The 19,075-nt window shown below is 37.6% G+C and overlaps 1 protein-coding gene across 1 annotated transcript in view; it reads right to left on the bottom strand.

Moving 5' to 3' along the window:
- Positions 1-11,745, bottom strand: part of ENTPD1 (ectonucleoside triphosphate diphosphohydrolase 1) — a 107,519-nt gene extending 95,774 nt beyond the window's left edge. Inside the window, exon 1 of the mRNA XM_081267736.1 lies at positions 11,615-11,745. Coding sequence (XP_081123862.1) covers positions 11,615-11,630 — 16 coding nt within the window. The 5' untranslated portion in view covers positions 11,631-11,745. The remainder of the gene's footprint in view (positions 1-11,614) is intronic.
- Positions 11,746-19,075: the final 7,330 nt, after the last annotated feature.

Here is a 19,075-nt window from a genome sequence, read left to right as displayed (position 1 = left end):
CATTAGTACAACCTGCTCTAATGTGTAAGCCTTTATGTGTATTGGCCAACCTGATTGAAGGGGTTGGGGTGAATCAAAGTAAATCAGGACTGGGGTAACATGGGGATGGAGGTGTTTATTAATCACTGGAAGCCACTGAAAGACAGTCTTCCTATAAAGAAGCATAATAGTGAAGCAAGATTTTGGAAAGAAAATATGTAACCAGTCCAGTAAGATTAAAAAGGAGTCAGGGAAACCCAGAAAATTTGCAGATATATGAAAGAATGTCCAGTGGGTAGTAGCTCTTGACTAAGATGGGAACATTTGTAATCCTAAAGAAGAAATGTATCTAAGAAGCATCATCTTCTCTCATGAAAAAGGGCATCTATAATTGTATACAGAATTCATGCTTACAAATGAACTGGAGGTCTATCTGGCTTTTCTTTCACAGAAAATGTTTATAATCTGGGTGGTCTGTCAGCATCAAGGAGTTACACACCTCTCCATAAATATTTGCATTTCTATAGGATTTCACATGTAGTTGATGGTAGAGGCATAAACAGGATATACAGGACAGAAACAGGGCATTTCTAGCTGAAATTAACATTTGTTATTGTCTGCCAAGAGTCCATTTCCCCTTCTTCTGGCACCAGAGCTCTTGATTTCCTTTAAGAAACCATGCCTCTCTTCCTCTCAACCACATTGTTCTTTAGATATCACAGATTCTTCCTTAAGATGGAGGAGGGGAATGGAAGAGCGATGAGGGGAGAGCAATAGGAACAACTCCAGGGAAAATTTTTCTCTCAACACTGCACCAAAAATATCTTATCAAGGTCACTATTAACCTCCACTGTGATAAATGCCATAATCAATTCTCAGTTTCACCTTATTTGACCCATTAGCAGCATCAGACCCAGTTCACCACTTCCTCCTCTTAAAACACTTTTCTGGCTCCTGGGACTATATATTCTTCTATTTTATCCCCTCTCCAGTCCCAACACACATAACTCCCCCCCCACCCCCTCACATACACATGCAGGAAGCCATCTGTGAAATGCATGAGGATCTTCTCTTGGCATGGAAGCCAGGGAGAGATAGGCTAGGCATTGGGAAATTTATGTGGTTCTCCCACAGCAATAGATTACCCAATGCACATGACGTTTCCTTTTACTCTGCTAGGAAGGTTCCTCATAGTAGCTCTGGAAATGGGCGTAACCCTCTAGGAACTGAACAGCCCATCTTCAACCTTTTTTGGAGAACATTCTTTAGAAAGCCTTTGATATCTCCTGATATAAATAAAGCAGGCACGGGGCACCACTTTGCCAGAAGCTCAATCCATCTGATCAGCTTGCCTGTCCTGCCCTGGCTTTTGAAACTACTCTCTGGGCTCTGGGGTTTTCTTTGCTGTTTTCTTTCTCTTAGCTTTTATTTCTCAGCCAGCCCATTCCACTGAGGGGAACCCCTTTTCTATTGCCTGTGCGGGTTGAGGGTGACATACACACAAATCTTCTTGGATGGTTTTTCTTTGAAGTTAGAATATCCCAAAGCTCACTCCTTGAAACTTCTGTCTATACTTTCTGTCTATAGTCATTCCCTTGGTGACAAACTTTGTCTAGTCTGGTTGCATTTAAATCAAGTATCACTGAGTTTAAACATAACCTGATAACTCAAATTTATATCTTCAGTTCAGTGTTCTCCCCTGCATTCCAGACTTGTGCATGCACATCCATTGGCTCTATTTGACATCTCCATGTCATATAGGCATCTCAGATTTAACATGTTCAAAATTGAGATTCTAATCTTCCCACTCACATTTGTTCTATAGAACTTAGCTGAAGTCAACTCCATCCTTCCAGTTTCTTGGAGGGTCCAAAACCTTGGAGTCAAGTTCCTTCCTCTTTGTTTCCCATTCAAGCTCACTTAGGAAATTTGATTGGCTGTATCTTCAACAGACACAAAATCCAATTGCTTCTCACCACTTCCACTGCTACCACTTTGAACTAGACACCTCATTTCTCAATCAATATTATTACAGTAGTATTTTTACTAGTCTCTTTCTGTTTCCCATGTCCCCTACTTTCTACACAGCTGCTAGAGCCATCCTATTAAAACATAAATTTGATAAAGTCACTTCTCTGCTCAACATCTATAGTAGTTTTCCATTTCATTATAAATAAAAATTGAAGGCTATCTATCTACTGGCCCACAAGATGCCACACAATCTGTTTAGGCCAAACCTACCTCTCAGCTCTTGCCTCCTTATTCTTTCTACTCCAACCACTCTGGATTCCTTATTTGTTCATTAAACACCTTATTTCTCTTTAGGATTTTGTGCCTACTGGTCACTTTGCCTTAAATATTCTTCCTATAAATAGCCACATGATTTTACCTCTTTGTCTTTCCTCTACATTTCTTTCCTTGATTTATTTATTTATTTAGGAGAAACTAACCCTTATGTTTAACATATTATACATTTTACCTTTTTGTTTACTGTCTGTCCTATACCTAGAATATATGCTCCACAAAGTCAAGGGGTTTTGTTTGTTTTCTACCATATCCTCAATGCCTAGAACAGTGTTTTGCCATACTCTGTTCGATAAATATATGTTGAATGAATAAATATTAGGCTCATCTCCCTTCCCCTCGCTCTTGCCCTTAAAACATGATCAAATCCACTCTTCTTTGATCCAATTAATTTCCCTCCAACACCTCACTCTTTATGCTAAGTTTTTTGTTCCTACTTAATTCCTCTTTTGTCATCTTTGATATAGCTAAGTATTTCACAAAATCTGTTCTCACCAAGGAGCTCCAAATTCCAAAACCAAATCACCATACTTCTTCCACTGTAAAATATACTATTAGAGTTTTTCTTATTTTTTTGCTAAACGGAGAAAAGAGATAAAAGGTAGGAAACACAAAACACATCCCAATTCCCAAAAACATTAAACTGAGGGAAAGAGATAAAGGGCAGGAAAGGGTGTACAACACCTATTCTCAATCTCCTTCTTGCCTTTTCTGCAACTTTGGTATTTCTTGAAACATAGGTCTCAAGGCACACTTTTCCCTTGGCTACCAGATGCAGAGTTTCCTTCATTTTTTTTTTAACCTTCCTAAATATTCTTTCTAATCTCTCTCTTAAGCTCCTTCTCTTCCTACTCCTTTATTAATGCTGGTTTTCCTAGATGCCATTTTTCATTCTCTTTTGGTTTTATTCTCTACAGTTTCCAGGGTGACTTATCCATGTCTGTACTCTCAACCACTGACTCCATGCTCCAATTCCAACTCCCATTATCTCTTGATTTTGGTCAAAGTCCTCCAAGCTCCAGAACCAAATTTCAACAAATGGTGTGGATAAATGCAATATTCATATGCAAGGGAAAAAAAGATAGGCCTCAACCTCACATCATATATAAAGATTAACTCAGTATGAATCCAAATCCTAAATGTGTGGATAAAACTTTATGAAGAAAATTTAGGCATAAATGACTTCATGACTTTGGATTAGGCAATGGTTTCTTACCTAAGACACTAAAAATATAAGCTGCCAAGGGAGTGGGGAGAATGGGACATCATTAAAATGTTAAAAATGTAAGATTTTTGCTCTGAAAAAAAACTTTTGCACATCAAGAAAATTAAAAATGAATTTTTATTAATATATTTTTAAAGATATATTATTTTTAAAAATAATATATTTGAAAAAAAGGAATATATGGAAAATCATTACAATTCAATAATCAAACTGATTAAAAATGGATAAAGGATCTGTTATGGTTTGGATTGAGGTGTTTCCCCAAAAGCTCACCTGTGAGGCAATGCAAGAAGGTTCAGAGGAACAATGATTGGGTTATAGCCTTAACCTAATCAGTGAATTAATCCCTGATGGGATTAACTGAGTGGTACCTGAAGGCAAGTCAAGTATGGCTGGAGGAAGTGGTTCATTGGGAGTGTGGCTATTGGGTATTTATTTTGTATCTGCAGAGTGCAGAGATTTTCTGTTCCCTGATCACTATGTAAGCTGCTTCATTTTTCCATACTCTTCCACCTTACCAGTTATTAGATAAGTTAAGAAAAAAAAGAGAGAGAGAGAGCGCGTGTTCGAGTGTCAGTCACGGTGATTATATCCCAGAGGCTGAAGCAGGAGGATCTCAAGTCCAAGATCAGCCTCAGCAAATTAGCAAGGCCTTAAGCAGCTTAGTGAGACCCTGTCTCAAAATAAAAAAAATATAAAGAAAGGCCTGGGATTGTAGCTCAGTGGTAAAGCACCCCTGGGTTCAATCCCCAGTATCAAAACAAAACAAAACAGAAAGAAAAAGGAAAAAAAAAAAGAAAGTAAATCTATTTAAAAAAAACTTTTATGGTTATTTCTAAGTGTACCAAAATAAAACAATAAAAAGAAGAGATTAAACAAAAAAATCAATCTTTTCTACAGCTTAAATTAGTACATATGAATGCTAAATTATTAATCTCTATTCGCTCACCCTTTTTCACTGGAAACTCTCTAGTCTTTCCTTCTCTGCCTTTTCAGTACAATACCTAAAAAAATTATTTTGATGATGAAACTCTTCAAATGTATTTTTGTGCACATGTCTCAGCAATACTATTCTGATTTAATGGCTCAGAGATTCTGGTTCCCATCTTCTAGATCCTGCTAATCAGACCCAACTCCTGGTTCTGGCCTCCTAGGGCTTGTCATGGTTATTTGGAAGGGAAAGATTTACTAATTTTCACACACATCTATTCTATACTACCTTAAATTATGTAGTCACTCCAGGATCAGACCCCTAAGATGTCATTTGAGACTGTTACCTCACCTTCCCTTATATTTCCCGAGACACTATTGAATTACTTCTCTGTATTTACTTTACCTTCCTGACATATTCTCAAGCCTCTATTGCCCACCCTTCTCTTTTAATGAGCCACAATAAAAAAATGTTCACATCTTTTTTCTCCTAGAACCCAAATTCTCATAGGTATCTATAAAGCATCTAAAAATGAATGCATATGTACTATAATTTCACATAGGACAAAATAATAGTTGGGAATGGATTATAACATAATTGAGAAGATTGAATTGATTGATATATATCCAATTTTAGATCTTAAAAACTTATCTACTTACAAATATTCATAGAAGTTTTATAAGAATTTACCACATGCTTAATTACAAAGAAACCTCAGAAATTACAAATATAAATCCCCATAGTTACAAAATACAATGAAAAATAAATAATAACAGTTTAAAAAAATAAAAATCATTTAGAACTTAAAATGTTATTATGGCTTAGAGACAACAGAATACAATATGGAACTACTTAGAAAACTATTCAACTGCATTTAAAAATGTGTTGCACCTATTCGTAATTGTTATTCTCCTTTTAAAAACACTAAGAACATGCTTATAAAAACTACTGCAAATATGGCAGAAAAAGTTGAATATTTTATGTGATGAAGCATTCATATGAATTGATTTAAGAACATAAAATCCAAATAAGTAATAAACAGGCAAAGGATGCAAAAAGAATATAAAAGATGAAGCCTATTATGTAAAAACTATCAAATGCAGAGTAACCCAAGAAATACAAGCTAAAATATAAGAGTGGATAAGATTGATTTTTTTTTTTTTAAACATCACCAAAGCTGTAAGGGATGCAGCAAAACAGAAACTGCCTGTGGGAGCTTAAAGGGTCCATCTACCCCTTAGGAATGTAACTTGGCAAGCCTGACCAAGAACAATAGAATATATTTATAAGTTTTAAACCAACAATTCTACTAACAGGATTCTATCCTCAGAGTGCACCCTTACATAAGGAAAAAGTTCCTGCCCAAAGACATTTATTAGAAATGGAAAAAACCTGAATGGTTCAATAACAGGGGAATTGTTAAACAAACTGCAACTATAAAAATTATACTAACAAAGACTGTGCTATAAAATAGAAAATACTGCAGATTCACTACTACTCTAAAAGCCAAGCTTTAAAAGTGTATATATAGCCTAATGATCATGGTGCCATCTCATAATTTTTCAAGGTCCTATTCAAGTAAACGTTACACAAGAGAAACAACCCAGGCATAGTAAAAAGATACTTCAAAGAAATATACCAAAATATCATGAGGCATTGTTTTTCTTCTCTTCTCTATTCTATAGTATCATGTTTTCTTTAATGGGCATGTGTTTTATTACTTACATTCTTGTGGACACAAAGGAATTGTTCACATCCTTCCTATGAATCAAAATGAAATACCTGTAGACTTTTAAATGAAATTATTACTTGAATATGGACTACAAAAAATAATTGCTTAAATCCTTTCACAATTCTTTATTCTTTCTTGTATCATATTTCAAATGCACTGCTCATGGATTTTGTTTTGAAATGTCATTAACATTTATTAGTTACTAGATTTTAAGAACTATGTTTTATTGTCTCCTTTCAACAAGCATTTGTCTATATCAAAAATCTTTTACTTGAATGAAATTAAATTTTAGAAAAGAAAATGCCTCTTTTTGGAGAGCATGTCCTCCCATTGTTCCCAGTTCTCTAAAGTCACTCTGATATTCAAGCACAGAAACCGCAATTTATATGCCTATAAGACAACTTCTCCCCTGGTTCTTTTCTTTAACAACTTCTTTCCTTCTCACAATTCCCTCAATTTTGCAAACCTGAAGAACATTCCAGCAATCCTCTCTGCACTAACTTTCCTACCTTAGCACCTACAATTATTCCCACCTTGATTCTGTAGGAGCAGAATATGCCCCAAGCACACTACTCCCAATTTCAGAACCCCGAGACCCCAGCTCCTTAGGACTGCAACACCAGAACAGGGTTCCACAGGCAGCCACATATTCTGCTCCAGTATTTCTCAAGTGGGAGGCAGAGAAAAAGAGAAGCTTAGGGAATCTTAAGACCATGGGGAGAAGGTGGAAATATTTAGGAAATCCAACAAGTTCTTTTGGTTCAATAATAGTTTGCATACTGAAGATTCAGACTTGCTTCTAGGATATGGCAAAAATGGGAGACTTGATTTCTTGTCCCAGTGCATATATTAGCTGAGGGAACACATGAGCTAGGCTTCCCATTAGTTGAGTTAACCAACCAACTATGCAATCTTCCAATTGCATAGTTGATTGGTTAACTCAAAGAAGTAGCTCCAAGGGCTGGGGATGTGGCACAAGCGATAGCGTGCTCACCTGGCATGCGTGCGGCCCGGGTTCAATCCTCAGCACCACATACCAACAAAGATGTTGTGTCCGCCGAGAACTAAAAAATAAATATTAAAATTCTCTCTCTCTAAAAAAAATATATATATATATATGTGTGTGTGTGTGTGTGTGTGTGTGTGTGTGTTACTCTGATAGGGGATGAGGGTCAGGGAGGGCTTGATCAGTTACTGCCAAAATAAACCCTAAGACTAAGGTATACAATGACCCAGTAACATTGCTAGTCAAAGTATGGCCTTCAGAGGTTAGCACTATCATCACCTGGGAGTTTGCTAGAATCTCTGGTCCTAACCCAAATTCTTCTGGATCAGGTTTTACATTTTAAGATCTCCAATGATTATACATGCATGTTAAAGTTTGAGAAACACACAGTTACAATCACCAAGACAAAGCTAGTGTCTCCACTACTCTGCACTTCCATCAAACCATCAAAATGTTTGATGATTCTTCACTATAGGGCCTGCCCTTGATTTTGGTCTCCCTCCAATAAATTTTATGTGATTTTCCCCAGCCCTCACCTTCAGTCTACATAAGCCAAGTCCAACACATCTAAATACAGCACGTGGGATTAAACACTACTGTCTTTGCATGCAAGTACTAGTTATAGAGGGTGGATAAGCAAACAAAAAGACAACACAAGGGAGAAAACACTGAAAATGTGGTTTGGCCAAGTAAAAGCAATGCCAATCATGATCACTTGTAAAAACTGTTTCAGATGTCCCTCATTAACATGCAAGAAAATCATGATTAAGGAAATCATTTAATGTGCAGCCAATTGCTTTGTAAAGGTGTATTTGATTACATGACTAATAATCCCAAATTCATGGTCAAGGCTAAACATCTGGACTTCTGCCTTCAAATCTCCAGAACAGACGTTTGCTCACAACTTGGAAAGGAGATTTTACTCTTCCTTCTAGGTTGCAGTTTTGGTAAGAGAATTCTTTAAGCATTCTGGGAGTGGGGCAGTCTGTTGAGGGCACCAGATTCTACTCATTGTTCTAGGTCCAAATGAAGTGTCCCACTCTTGAGAGGTTTTTCTGGAATTCTGTTTCTCATGGTGCAATCTTTAGGCTTCAATTATGACTTTTAGAGAGGTGAAACAGGAACCCAGGCTTTGCAGACTAACCACTTGTATCAAAATTCACACTCTACCTACTACTAGCTGTGTAACCTTGGCCAAGTGACCTGCTTCCACAATCATAAGATGCAGAAACCAATACCATAGAATTGCTGTAGACAAAACATATAATATTATACTGTTGGGCACATAATAAATAATCAGTGTTAGTTTATTATTGGCACTTCACAGAGTCTGGCTTTGATTAGAGTTGGATGTATATATATCTCCCTTCCCTATTAAATCATGATCAAATTGTTTATACACCAAGCAGCTGGCATAGGGACTTACAAATGGTAAACACACAATCATATTTGTAGATTGGTTTGAAGTTATTCCAGGAAAAGGAAAGGGAGGATACTGGAAACAAACTTATTTACCCAGAGCCAATTTCTGTAGTATTTGTTTTTCTTTCATTACCAGAGTACATTGTCTCAGACAGCAAGGTTGTTATAAAGTGGGGTTGGGGAGCCACTATTTATGGAACTAGATGTTCTATTCAGAGAGAGCAGAGGTGTGCTATGAGGCATCTGAAATCCCCAGCTTAGCCTCTGGCTGAGTGGGGAGTAAGAGTTTAAGTTCAGCCAGAGCTTCACTGGCCAACTGGGTGCCCTGGCATGGGGTATATTCACAAATAATATCATCTACCTAAAAGGGTCACATTTTGTTTTTCAGAATATTCACCTAGAGGGATGTCTAGGTGTAGAAGAGTTGTATGCACCAGCAGGGAAGAAGCCCTATTACAAACTCAAAGGTCCCCTTTTAAACTGGCCTCCTAACTCAAAAGTGAATATTAGCTAAAATAATAATGTAGTTTATTAGATCCTTATTGAGTGCCCATTAAAGAGCTCAAATGGCAATGACTTTCTGGACTTGTATAAGAGCCTGGTGTGCACCACCCTCTGAAAAAATACTTCGCATTTTTTTCTGAGATAGACATCAATTTCAAAAATCTGTCCTGAGGGCTGGTAAATGTGGCCACCAAGCTGACACAACAAGAATGTCAAAGGTCAGCTGTGGACCTCATAGAGAAGTCTGGGGAATTGCCACTCCAACCACTGGCCATTGGATGTTGTGTACCAATAGGACACATGTAGACAATTCAGCATTTGTCCACTTTCTAGATGGATTCTGATACAAGGCCCTTCAGGACAGCTACAGGGGCACCCCCAATAGCTGCCTCCAGTGTCTTTGTCATAACAGACCTCTCTCCCACAATCCTGCCCACAATGACAAAAATTTTGCCATGAGTTTGGAGACTGAAAAATAACTCACTAGACACTATGTATCCAAAGATGAATAATAAAATTATACACTGGGGAGGAGGGAATGTGTACAGAGGGCAAAAACAAAAAATAAGTATAATTAGGGGCTGCCTTAGAATAAAGAGTGAGGTATTATAGAAACAGTCAAACTGGGTAGTAATCTAGACTCAAAGAGTTGGAGAAGGCTTAAAGAAGAGAATAATGCTTGAGACTTGAAGGAGTAATGGCAACAGCTAATATTTATTGAGCATGTACTATATACATCAGGCCAATTCTAAAAACCTTGCATGGCCTCATTCAATCCTTACAACAACCCTATGGAGGCAGACATTATTATTCTCCTCATTTTACAGATGAGTAAACTGAGGCTCACAGTAAATGGTGGAGCAAGGATTAAAACACAGGCTCCAAAATAAGAGGAAAAAGAGGTTCAGATAGGTGATCAAAGAAGAAAAAAGTACCTTGCAACAGTCTGAGAAGGAGGAAAGGGGCAGTTTCCTTGAGGAACTGAAAGTGGCTCAATGCGGACTAGCTGGGGGTGGAGACAGGAGTTCAGAGATGACTGGGCTCACTCTGCAGGTTGGAAGAGAAACCAGAAGCGGGGGATTTCTGGTCTGGTATGAACTTTTGACAGTTAGCTTCATGATTCGTGTCACCTAACTCCTTGCAGCCTTAGTTTCTCCCTTTTTAAAAAGGCCATAATAACAGATACTTGCTTCTCTACAATAAGAATGGCAATAAACACCAAATGAGAAAAAGTATGTGAATTTGATTGCAAAGTACAACTTCCTTCACAGACTTGACATTTCATCAGTATCATTTCCCCAATAGCTCTAGGGATTTTCAAAACCAGAATCTGCAGTGTCATGCACCAGAGAGTGCCTTCCCAGCAGAACAGTATGGGACAGTGGACAAGCCCTCAGGCCCTGCCTGTCTGCCTGAGTCCACATTCGTCACTTTATAACTATGTTATCCCAAAACAAGTTAACCTCTCAGTCCCTCAACTTTGTCATCTGGAAAATGGGGATGACAATGATAGCACTTACCTTATACGGTTGATGTGAAGAACAAGCATACATAATAAGCTTAGAATAGTTTCCAGCACTGCATAAAGATTTATTAAATTTTAACAGCTATCATAATCATTAAGAAGTCCACCGACTACTCATCCTATTCCTCTGTGTTCTTTGTGATAAAAGCACGTGAGGATATTAGAAGTTAAAGATGATGAAGCAGATTTGCGACCCTACATTCCCTCAGTGTTGCAGAAATTCTTCCTGACTCCCAAGAGCTGGCAAGCAGCTGGCTCTCCATCCTGGCAGAAAATGCCCAAAAGAGGAAAAAGACAGAAACTGCACACCATTCGTGAAACCAGGCTGCTCTTGTAGTTTTCAGACAACTTTTAAATGTCATCAGTCAGATAAGACCTGCTACTTTAAGACAGAACTCTTACCATGCCCTCCGCCCCTCCCTGCCCCTAACCACCAACATGCACACTCTCCCACACATCTCAAGACACTTTCAACCTTTTGCAAGACATTCTCTGGGGTCCTGTTGTGACAGCCTCTTGCTACATTAACTTGCCTAACTTCCAGCAGAGAAGGCTTTGCTAGTTTCACAACAGGAAAATACACAGGAAATTTGAGAACAAAACAAATCTACACACAAAGCCCAGCATCTTCAAGCAAACACAGAGAGGACTGAGGCTAGATGACTCCTGACTGCAGATGAAGCAGCTGTCTCTTAACCGGCAAGAGTGCTGAAAAATGTCGCTTGCCTCTAAAACACCAGATCTGCATACAAATTGATAATTAATATTCATGAGCTCTTCCAGCTTGCTCAAGAGCTACCCTTGACGACATCCAGGAGCTCTGCTTCCTAAAAAGTTTCCGAAAGTTCTTTCTTTGCCTCCTCTCAAAAGGAAGAAGGTGGGAAAGTTCATATGGGGCTTTTTACTTCTTGTTCTTTCAAGTATTTGCTTTGGTAGGGGATTTTTTTTTCCCCTAAGGATTCAGATCAAATCAGTTTGAGTCTTACCCTTTATATCTTCCATAAGTAGCAGCTTCTGTTTTCTTCCTCTTTCCTCGTTTTGGTTTTTTTGTGTTTTTGTGTTTTGTTTTTCCAGCCTCTGCTTGCTGTGGTCCGTCTCAGTGAGAGAGGTACTCAAGGATCAGAGATATAACAGACCCTTGGGCTTGTGGGAGGGGCTAAGTTAGCCAGCCCCGTTTCGGAAAGAACCTCAACCTCAAACTATGTCTTTTTCATAGACGAGAAAGGACAGATTGGCTGAGGAGTCCAGCAGCTCATTTACCTAAAGTTACTGGAAGGCTTCCCTGGGTTGTAACTTTTTCAATTCTTGAAGCAATGTGTCTCTATCCCTCTCTCCTTTCTTTCTTCCTTCTTTCTCTCCTTCCATGTCTCTCTCTCCCTCTCTGTTACAAAAATCTATTTTTCTCCCTTGAAAAGTCATATTGGTTGCAAACAAAAAAGCGACTTATGTATTGCAATTATGAAGCCAGATAACAAGAAACTTGTTACCTTAATACCAACTGGAAAACCTGTGAGAGGCAAGAACAGTCCTTCCTGCTCCATAAAGCTGATCATGTCTGGTCTCATGATGAACAATCCTTTTCAAGGATCACTACAGCAGAAGAGCAACGAGTCACCCAAGCAATTGCTGCCACAGCAGAAGCTGTGTTATTGGCTGGAAAGCCAGATGGGACTGCAGAGGAAGCTGCTTACTGGGAACGTCTGTGTAGCTATGATTTGATGAAAGTCACTCACCTTTTCCCAGCTTTGACTTCTGACCTCCAAAGACCTATAAATAAGCATGGATTGCTACACCCCAACTTGCCAAATGACCCAAAAGCAAATAAAAGACTGACCAAATTATTTCTAAACTGTGTATTCAAAGTTAATTTAAAATCAAGAGAAGAGCTAACCTTCTGAGAGTATAGTAAGTCCTCAAGCACCAAGGCTACTTGGCAGCTTCTCCCTCCAGGAGGCTGTTGCAACCTTACTTAGCATTTGAGGTTTGTAAGAGACCTCAGATATTTAGCCTAACCCAAGGTTAGAGAGCATTATTTAGTCTTCATTATTTGCCACCATGCTTCCCAGCACAGTATAGTTTCTCCCCCAGTGTAAGCATTCAGTGAATATTTGATGAATGGTTGAATTAGTGAAGGAACAGCAATGAGAAGGATTGTAAATATGGTTTCCTGATTCCTTGGTCATGCTTTTTATACATTGCCTTTTTAGCACAAGAATTTGTGTCTAAAGCTAACTATACCATGACTTTTTTTTTTTTTTTTTTTTTTGCATATAAACCATTAAGTTTCTAACCACTAAGAATTGCCTTTGAGTCTATACAGAATATAAATTCTCCATTGAACTTTTGGTCATTCTTTAAGGGCAAAGATTTTTTTCTTTTTTCTTTTTTTTAAATATAACAACTCTGTTAGCTTGCATAGTACCTGGCACATCATATGTGCTCAGTAAATTTTGAATGCTTAATAAATATGAGGCTTTCTTGACCTCACCAAATGGACATAGTTGTAGGATTTTGCATTTACAATAACTAATTATACTAAATAAAAAATCTAATGAATACCTTCTCCAGAGCCAGTTTAGACTATATCTAATGATAAATATTGGTTTGATAGTTGTTCTATGGTGGCAAAATTGTTTTTATGCGGACTGCCCACCCAGGCATGCTTGCTAGCCAAATTCTGGTAGAAGTAAAGATTTTGCCCACCCACTTTCTAGCATGTGTTTGATTTCTTGCAGCATCTCATTATTTCTAACAGGAGGGCATTTGGTTAGATGAAGTGGCACAGACAGGCACTCCGGCCACCACATTTTTTCGATTTCTTAATTAAGACAAAAGTCTAACTAGGTGCCTGGCCCCAGGCCTATTATCCCAGCTAGGGAGGCTGAGATAGAAGGATTGTGAGTTGCAGGCCAGCCTGGAAAACATGACATCCTGAGAACCCACTTCAAAAGTAAATGAATAGATAAGCCTATTGTTGAAACTCATGAAAGGATGTAGATAAAAATGTTTTCATGTTATCACAAATGCCAAAGTAACTGATAACTACTGTACAAAATGACATGCTTTGCCAATTCCCCAAATTCATCCATTCAGCTTTTATGACGTGAATAAACAAATGTTCTTCATAATATTTGACACATATTAAAATGTTATGTCCTGTTGATATTTTTTAAACTGCATGATCAGTTTCAAGGTTAATTTAAAGGTAGGTTTTTAAATCTCAGAACTTCTAGAATCTTGGGAGAAATGTTATATGTAATATGATGATTAACCAATATAATTTCAGGAATTCATAATTATTTCCCACCAGCAATAGACCCAACCTCTATCTTCTTATACTTCCTATATACCATTTGGTTTAGGTATATGAATACTCAACAAAACAAATTTGCCAACATACTTTGAAAAATTGTATCCAATTTTGACACTATAGGGACACTGTGTTTTGATAGTATGTCAACACTAAATACACATTATTCCAAAGAGAAGCACTGATTAAATTAATTCAATTTAATCTCTACTTCTTCATCATCCCTAACCTATTCCCTCACTCTGTCTGCCTGCTGACAGGTATTTAGAGATGATAAGGACTGCTGTAGGGGATAGGAAATAGGGATGAGGTGGATGTAAAACTGCTCTTGAGGGTATTTAGAATGCACATTGGTTCAGAAAATGCCTGTCCTTTCCTTGGACAGTAAAAAGAGAAGCACTCTCTCTTATGGTATAGCCATAGTTCTCAGCCTGGCTGTACATTATAATCACTGGAAAAACTTACCCCAAAAATGCAAATGTCCATTCCCATCCTCTGAGACTGGTATTACATTCAATTGGGGGTAGTAGCTCACCCACAGCTTTTCTTTTCTTTTTCTTTTTTTTAAGGGCCAAGATAGTTTTTGTTTTGTTTTGTTTTTTTAAATAGAGGTAGCTCCATTGAGGATGGCCAGACAGTTGGCTTTTATTTTTTTTATTATTTTTTTTAAAGAGAGAGAGAGAGAGAGAATTTTTAATATTTATTTTTTTTTTAGTTATCAGCGGACACAACATCTTTGTTTTGTATGTGGTGCTGAGGATCGAACCCGGGCCGCACGCATGCCAGGCGAGCGCGCTACAGCTTAAGCCACATCCCCAGCCCGCCAAGATAGTTTTAATGTAGTGCCAGGGCTTTAGAGTTAGGGAGATTTGGATTCAAGTCATTACTATGATTTTACACAAGCTAGTAAGTCCTTCTGAACCTCAAGTTCTTTAGCTGTAAAGATTTTTTAAAATTCACCTCGCAGAGCCACTGCATGTGGGGAGATAATAAATATGTAAGAACTCCCAACAGAGGCCCTGACACACAGCTGGCGCACAGCAAGTGTGAGCTCCCTTGCTTTTCACTTATGTACTAGATCTAGACCTATATTCAGAGTAAAGAAAACTCCATACTTTGTTTTTGTGTCTCTTGCTTTTCCCTCCCTCTGTTCCAAAGAAAGTACTTTTACCTGTGAAAGTATAATCAATTTATAAAAGCTCCAAATATTTTTAAAATATTTTGAAAAACTATTAAGTAGACACAGTAAACATATCAACAGTGACCAGAGATTCATGAGGGTAGGAGAGGATTAAATAGATAATTTTTCTTTTTTCTTTCTTTCTTTCCTTTTTTTTTTTTTTTTTGTTTTTGTTGTTAATACTGCAGATTGAACCCATGGCCTCACACATAACAAAATTTTTTTTAAAGTAACAAAACTATTTGGTATAATACTGTAATGATGGATACATGATTATATATTCATTTGTTAAAACCCACAGAACTTCACAGCATAATGAATGACCCTTAATGTATACAAAGTTTAAAAAAAATTAGTCAAGAGGGAAAGAGATTCCAAAATGAAATGTACATTGTGACAAAATAATCTAATTGTGTTACACATGTATGAAACAACCTCACTCAAGTGTTAGGGAAAGGCACTGACTTAAGTCACTCTGGAGGTGAGTACAGTCTGTAAGATGAAAGACTAATAAAAGCACATTGCTCAACTTGGTAAAGTTATTTATCAAGGTTCATGATTCTGAAACCACTATACATGTATACTGTTGTCAATTAATGGAGGACAAACAGTAGGAGTCAGGTTTCTTACTGTTGGAATAGAAGGTTACAGACAAGTAAGGGGAAGTGGCTAGAATGATCCAAATAATCCATGTGGTAATGAATTAGAGTAAAAAAATCTGAATGAATTCATATTCGGCTTAATATAGATACATATGTATAAGCATACATATGAATACATAAAAAGTTTACAGTACAAATATATTTCTTTGATCTGTCAGCTCAAAGTATTTAAAAGCAAAGATACCTCGGTAGTAATAAAGATATCCCAAATCTGCCTTTCTAAAAATCATTCTCCAACAAAAGGAAATAGCTGGTTCTAGAACTGGACCAATAAATGTACAAGAAGAACCTGGGGTTATCTTGTAGTTCCAGGAAGTGATTAAAAAAAACTTACAAAGATGTGTTAGGGTTGTGGCTCAGCAATAGAGCGCTCATATAGCATGTGCGAGGCCCTGCGTTCAATCCTCAACACCACATAAAAATAAATAAAATAAAGGTATTGTGTTCAACTACTTCTAAAAAATAAATATTTAAAAAGCAAAACAAAACAAACAACAACAATTAAAAAAGATGGTATATGTCAAAGTGATACAGAAACCAACTGTAAAGCCTTCCAATAGCCAAAAATGGAACAATTTGAGCAACAAAATAAAGTAGTATTCAATCATAACCCAGAGTATAAAAAAAATCTATGAATCTATACAGATATAGACTACTAATTTATTAAATAGGCTAATTATTAAATAAATAAATATATGGAAGATAATAAATTCTTGTACAGAAGAATTCCAAATAATTTGTGTAGATACTCTACCCTTTAGGAGATGAAGCACAACTCCCCACTCCTTAAGTGCAGCCTGCATGTCCTAACTTCCTTCCTAAGAAGTACAATATAGAAAGGGAATAAGAAAGAGTGACTTTATAGTGGAAAAACCTGACAAATACTACCTCAACAAGGTGACCAAGATCAACATCAGCGTGATAAATCACATTGATAATGCATACCTGTGGTATAATGTAATAAAAATGAGACTTTACCTCTGAGGTCTTTCTCCAAAAAAATACATCATACTTGGTTTAATCATGAGAAAGATAGGTTCAGAGCCAGCCTCAGCAACTTAGCAAGGCTCTAAACTTAGCAAGACCCTGTTGCAAAATAAACTATAAAAAGGGCTGGAGATGTGGATCCATGGCTAAGAGCCTCTCGGTTCAATATCTGTTGAGGAGGGGAGGGGAGAGAGAGAGATCAGATAAATCTCAATTGAGGGACATTCTATAAAATATTCTGACTGATATTTCTCAACATTATCCAGGTCATCAAAAATAAAGTCTGAGAAATTTCCACAGCCAAAATGAGCCTCAGGATATTATGAGGATTAAATGTAATGTGGTATGTTGGAAAAGAAAAGGACATGAGGTTAAAAGTCAGGAAATCTCAAGAAAGTATGGACTGTAGTTAATAAAGATGTATCAATATTGGTCTATTGATTTTACCAAATATATTAATTTAAGATATTAACAATAGGAGGAATGGGAATAAATTATGTGAGAACTTTCTATACAACTGTCACAATGATAAGTAACAAAGGTGAGCATGAGAACATGAGGTTAAGGGGATAATTCTATAAACTAGATCCACTGTGTTGACCCCATATGCTTTTTTATAAAAGGCAATATACCCGCAACCCCGCCTGGCTTAAATCAATTGGATATGTTACATTCCTCAGCAAACAATCTATTATCTGCAGGAGAAATGCAGGTCCAAAAGCCTGATAAGAAGAATAAAACTTATCCTGAAGTAGGGGACTTTCGTGACCCTTACACTGACTAATTTTCAGAACTCTGGGAGATAAGGATAACTCCCCCAGCCATTAAACGTTCCAGTTAGAACTGGTCAGTGTAGCCAAAGTAACCCAGAGTTGCCTTGGATCTTTACCATATGCAGTGGGGACGTGAGAGTCTGAAGCAATCCTGCTATCAGTCAAAGGTCAAGAGGTGGACCTGGGCAGGACTCTGGAAACTTCCCTGGGATCCCCCATAAAACTGGAGGACAGGAGGGGTGCACTGTCTCCTCTCTGAGACAATCCTCTCTTTCGCTTGAAAAAAAGCCATGGCTGAGACTTCAGAGTGACATGTCTGCAATCTTTCTGGTAGTGATATGAGGACTGTCTTGGCTGCCATGGCAGTCCCTTGCACTGGAACAACAATGTTTCTATAAACTGGAAACTATTCTAAACTATTCTAAAAATACATTAAATTTAACTTTGTATAGATGTTTAAATGCGGCTGTTGTATTGAAACCCTTTGTTGAAATACATCTTCATTAAACTGCTAAATGGACATATTTCTTGTTTAAACAGAATTCACTGTAACCATATTCAGCAAAGCAAAGTTAACTTGGGCTGTGTGCCAACACACCCAAATAGCCTTGTTATACTCTGTAGGATAGTAGCATTCAAATCTTTTCACCATGACATGCAATATTCCCACTGGTCAAGAAAAAAAGAAAAAACAAGTCTCTGAGTTGATTGTTTACTGACTCAAAAAGTTTCCAAATGAGTAGCACTATGGAGAAGTCAGAAATTGTGGGGCCAGGGGAGGGCAGGAAGGACTACAGACTGTTGGTTCCAACACTTGAAAAAAAAATAACAAAAGGAAGGAAAAGGCCTAGGCTTCTATAGACAGGGCCACCCTTATAAGGGAACATTGCCAGAGAGTTTAAAGTAGTTCTGAGAAGGAGAAAAACCCACTAAGCAAAGTTCGCCACACTAGCTGACCCTAATTGTCTCTGGGATTGTCCTTTTAAAGTAATCAAGATTCTGAAGGGCATAGAGAGCTGTCTGCTATTTCTGAACAGTGCTGGTGCTAGGAAGTAGTGGAAATTTTTGAAGAATACATGGTCCCTGGAGTCTTATGCCAATGACCTTAACAGCATGGTTCACACACCCAGATTTTGAAGACAATAGCAGCCCACAACCCCAGGCCAGTCTGTAGCAGGAAACTTGTATGTTACAGTTAATGTCTCCACCTTTTCAGCAAAGGTGACAAACCATAGAGTGACAAACCATTGAAACAATGCCCTCTGTTCTTCTGTATATTAGGCCCTTTGCCCACTGGTTACCAGTAGAGCCTGAAGATTTAGCCTACAGACTTTCAGACCTCTTATTACCTAGCTTACATGGTTCTCTCAATTTATCCTCCAAGGTCTGGTTCAAATCTTAAATCTTTTAAAATGTACTAACTAAACCTCCCTCCTTCAAATTCTAAAAGCATATTTAGCTACTCTCAAGTATCAAGCAATTTGGCACTCAACTAATGCCTTGCATTGCTCACTTCTCATAAGTAATATGTGACA

The sequence above is a fragment of the Spermophilus citellus genome, assembly GCF_964194105.1.
Source record: "Spermophilus citellus genome assembly, chromosome: 15".
In the NCBI taxonomy this organism is placed as follows: domain Eukaryota; kingdom Metazoa; phylum Chordata; class Mammalia; order Rodentia; family Sciuridae; genus Spermophilus; species Spermophilus citellus.
Note: the sequence above shows the minus strand (reverse complement) of the source record. Positions and strands in the feature narration are given on the sequence as shown.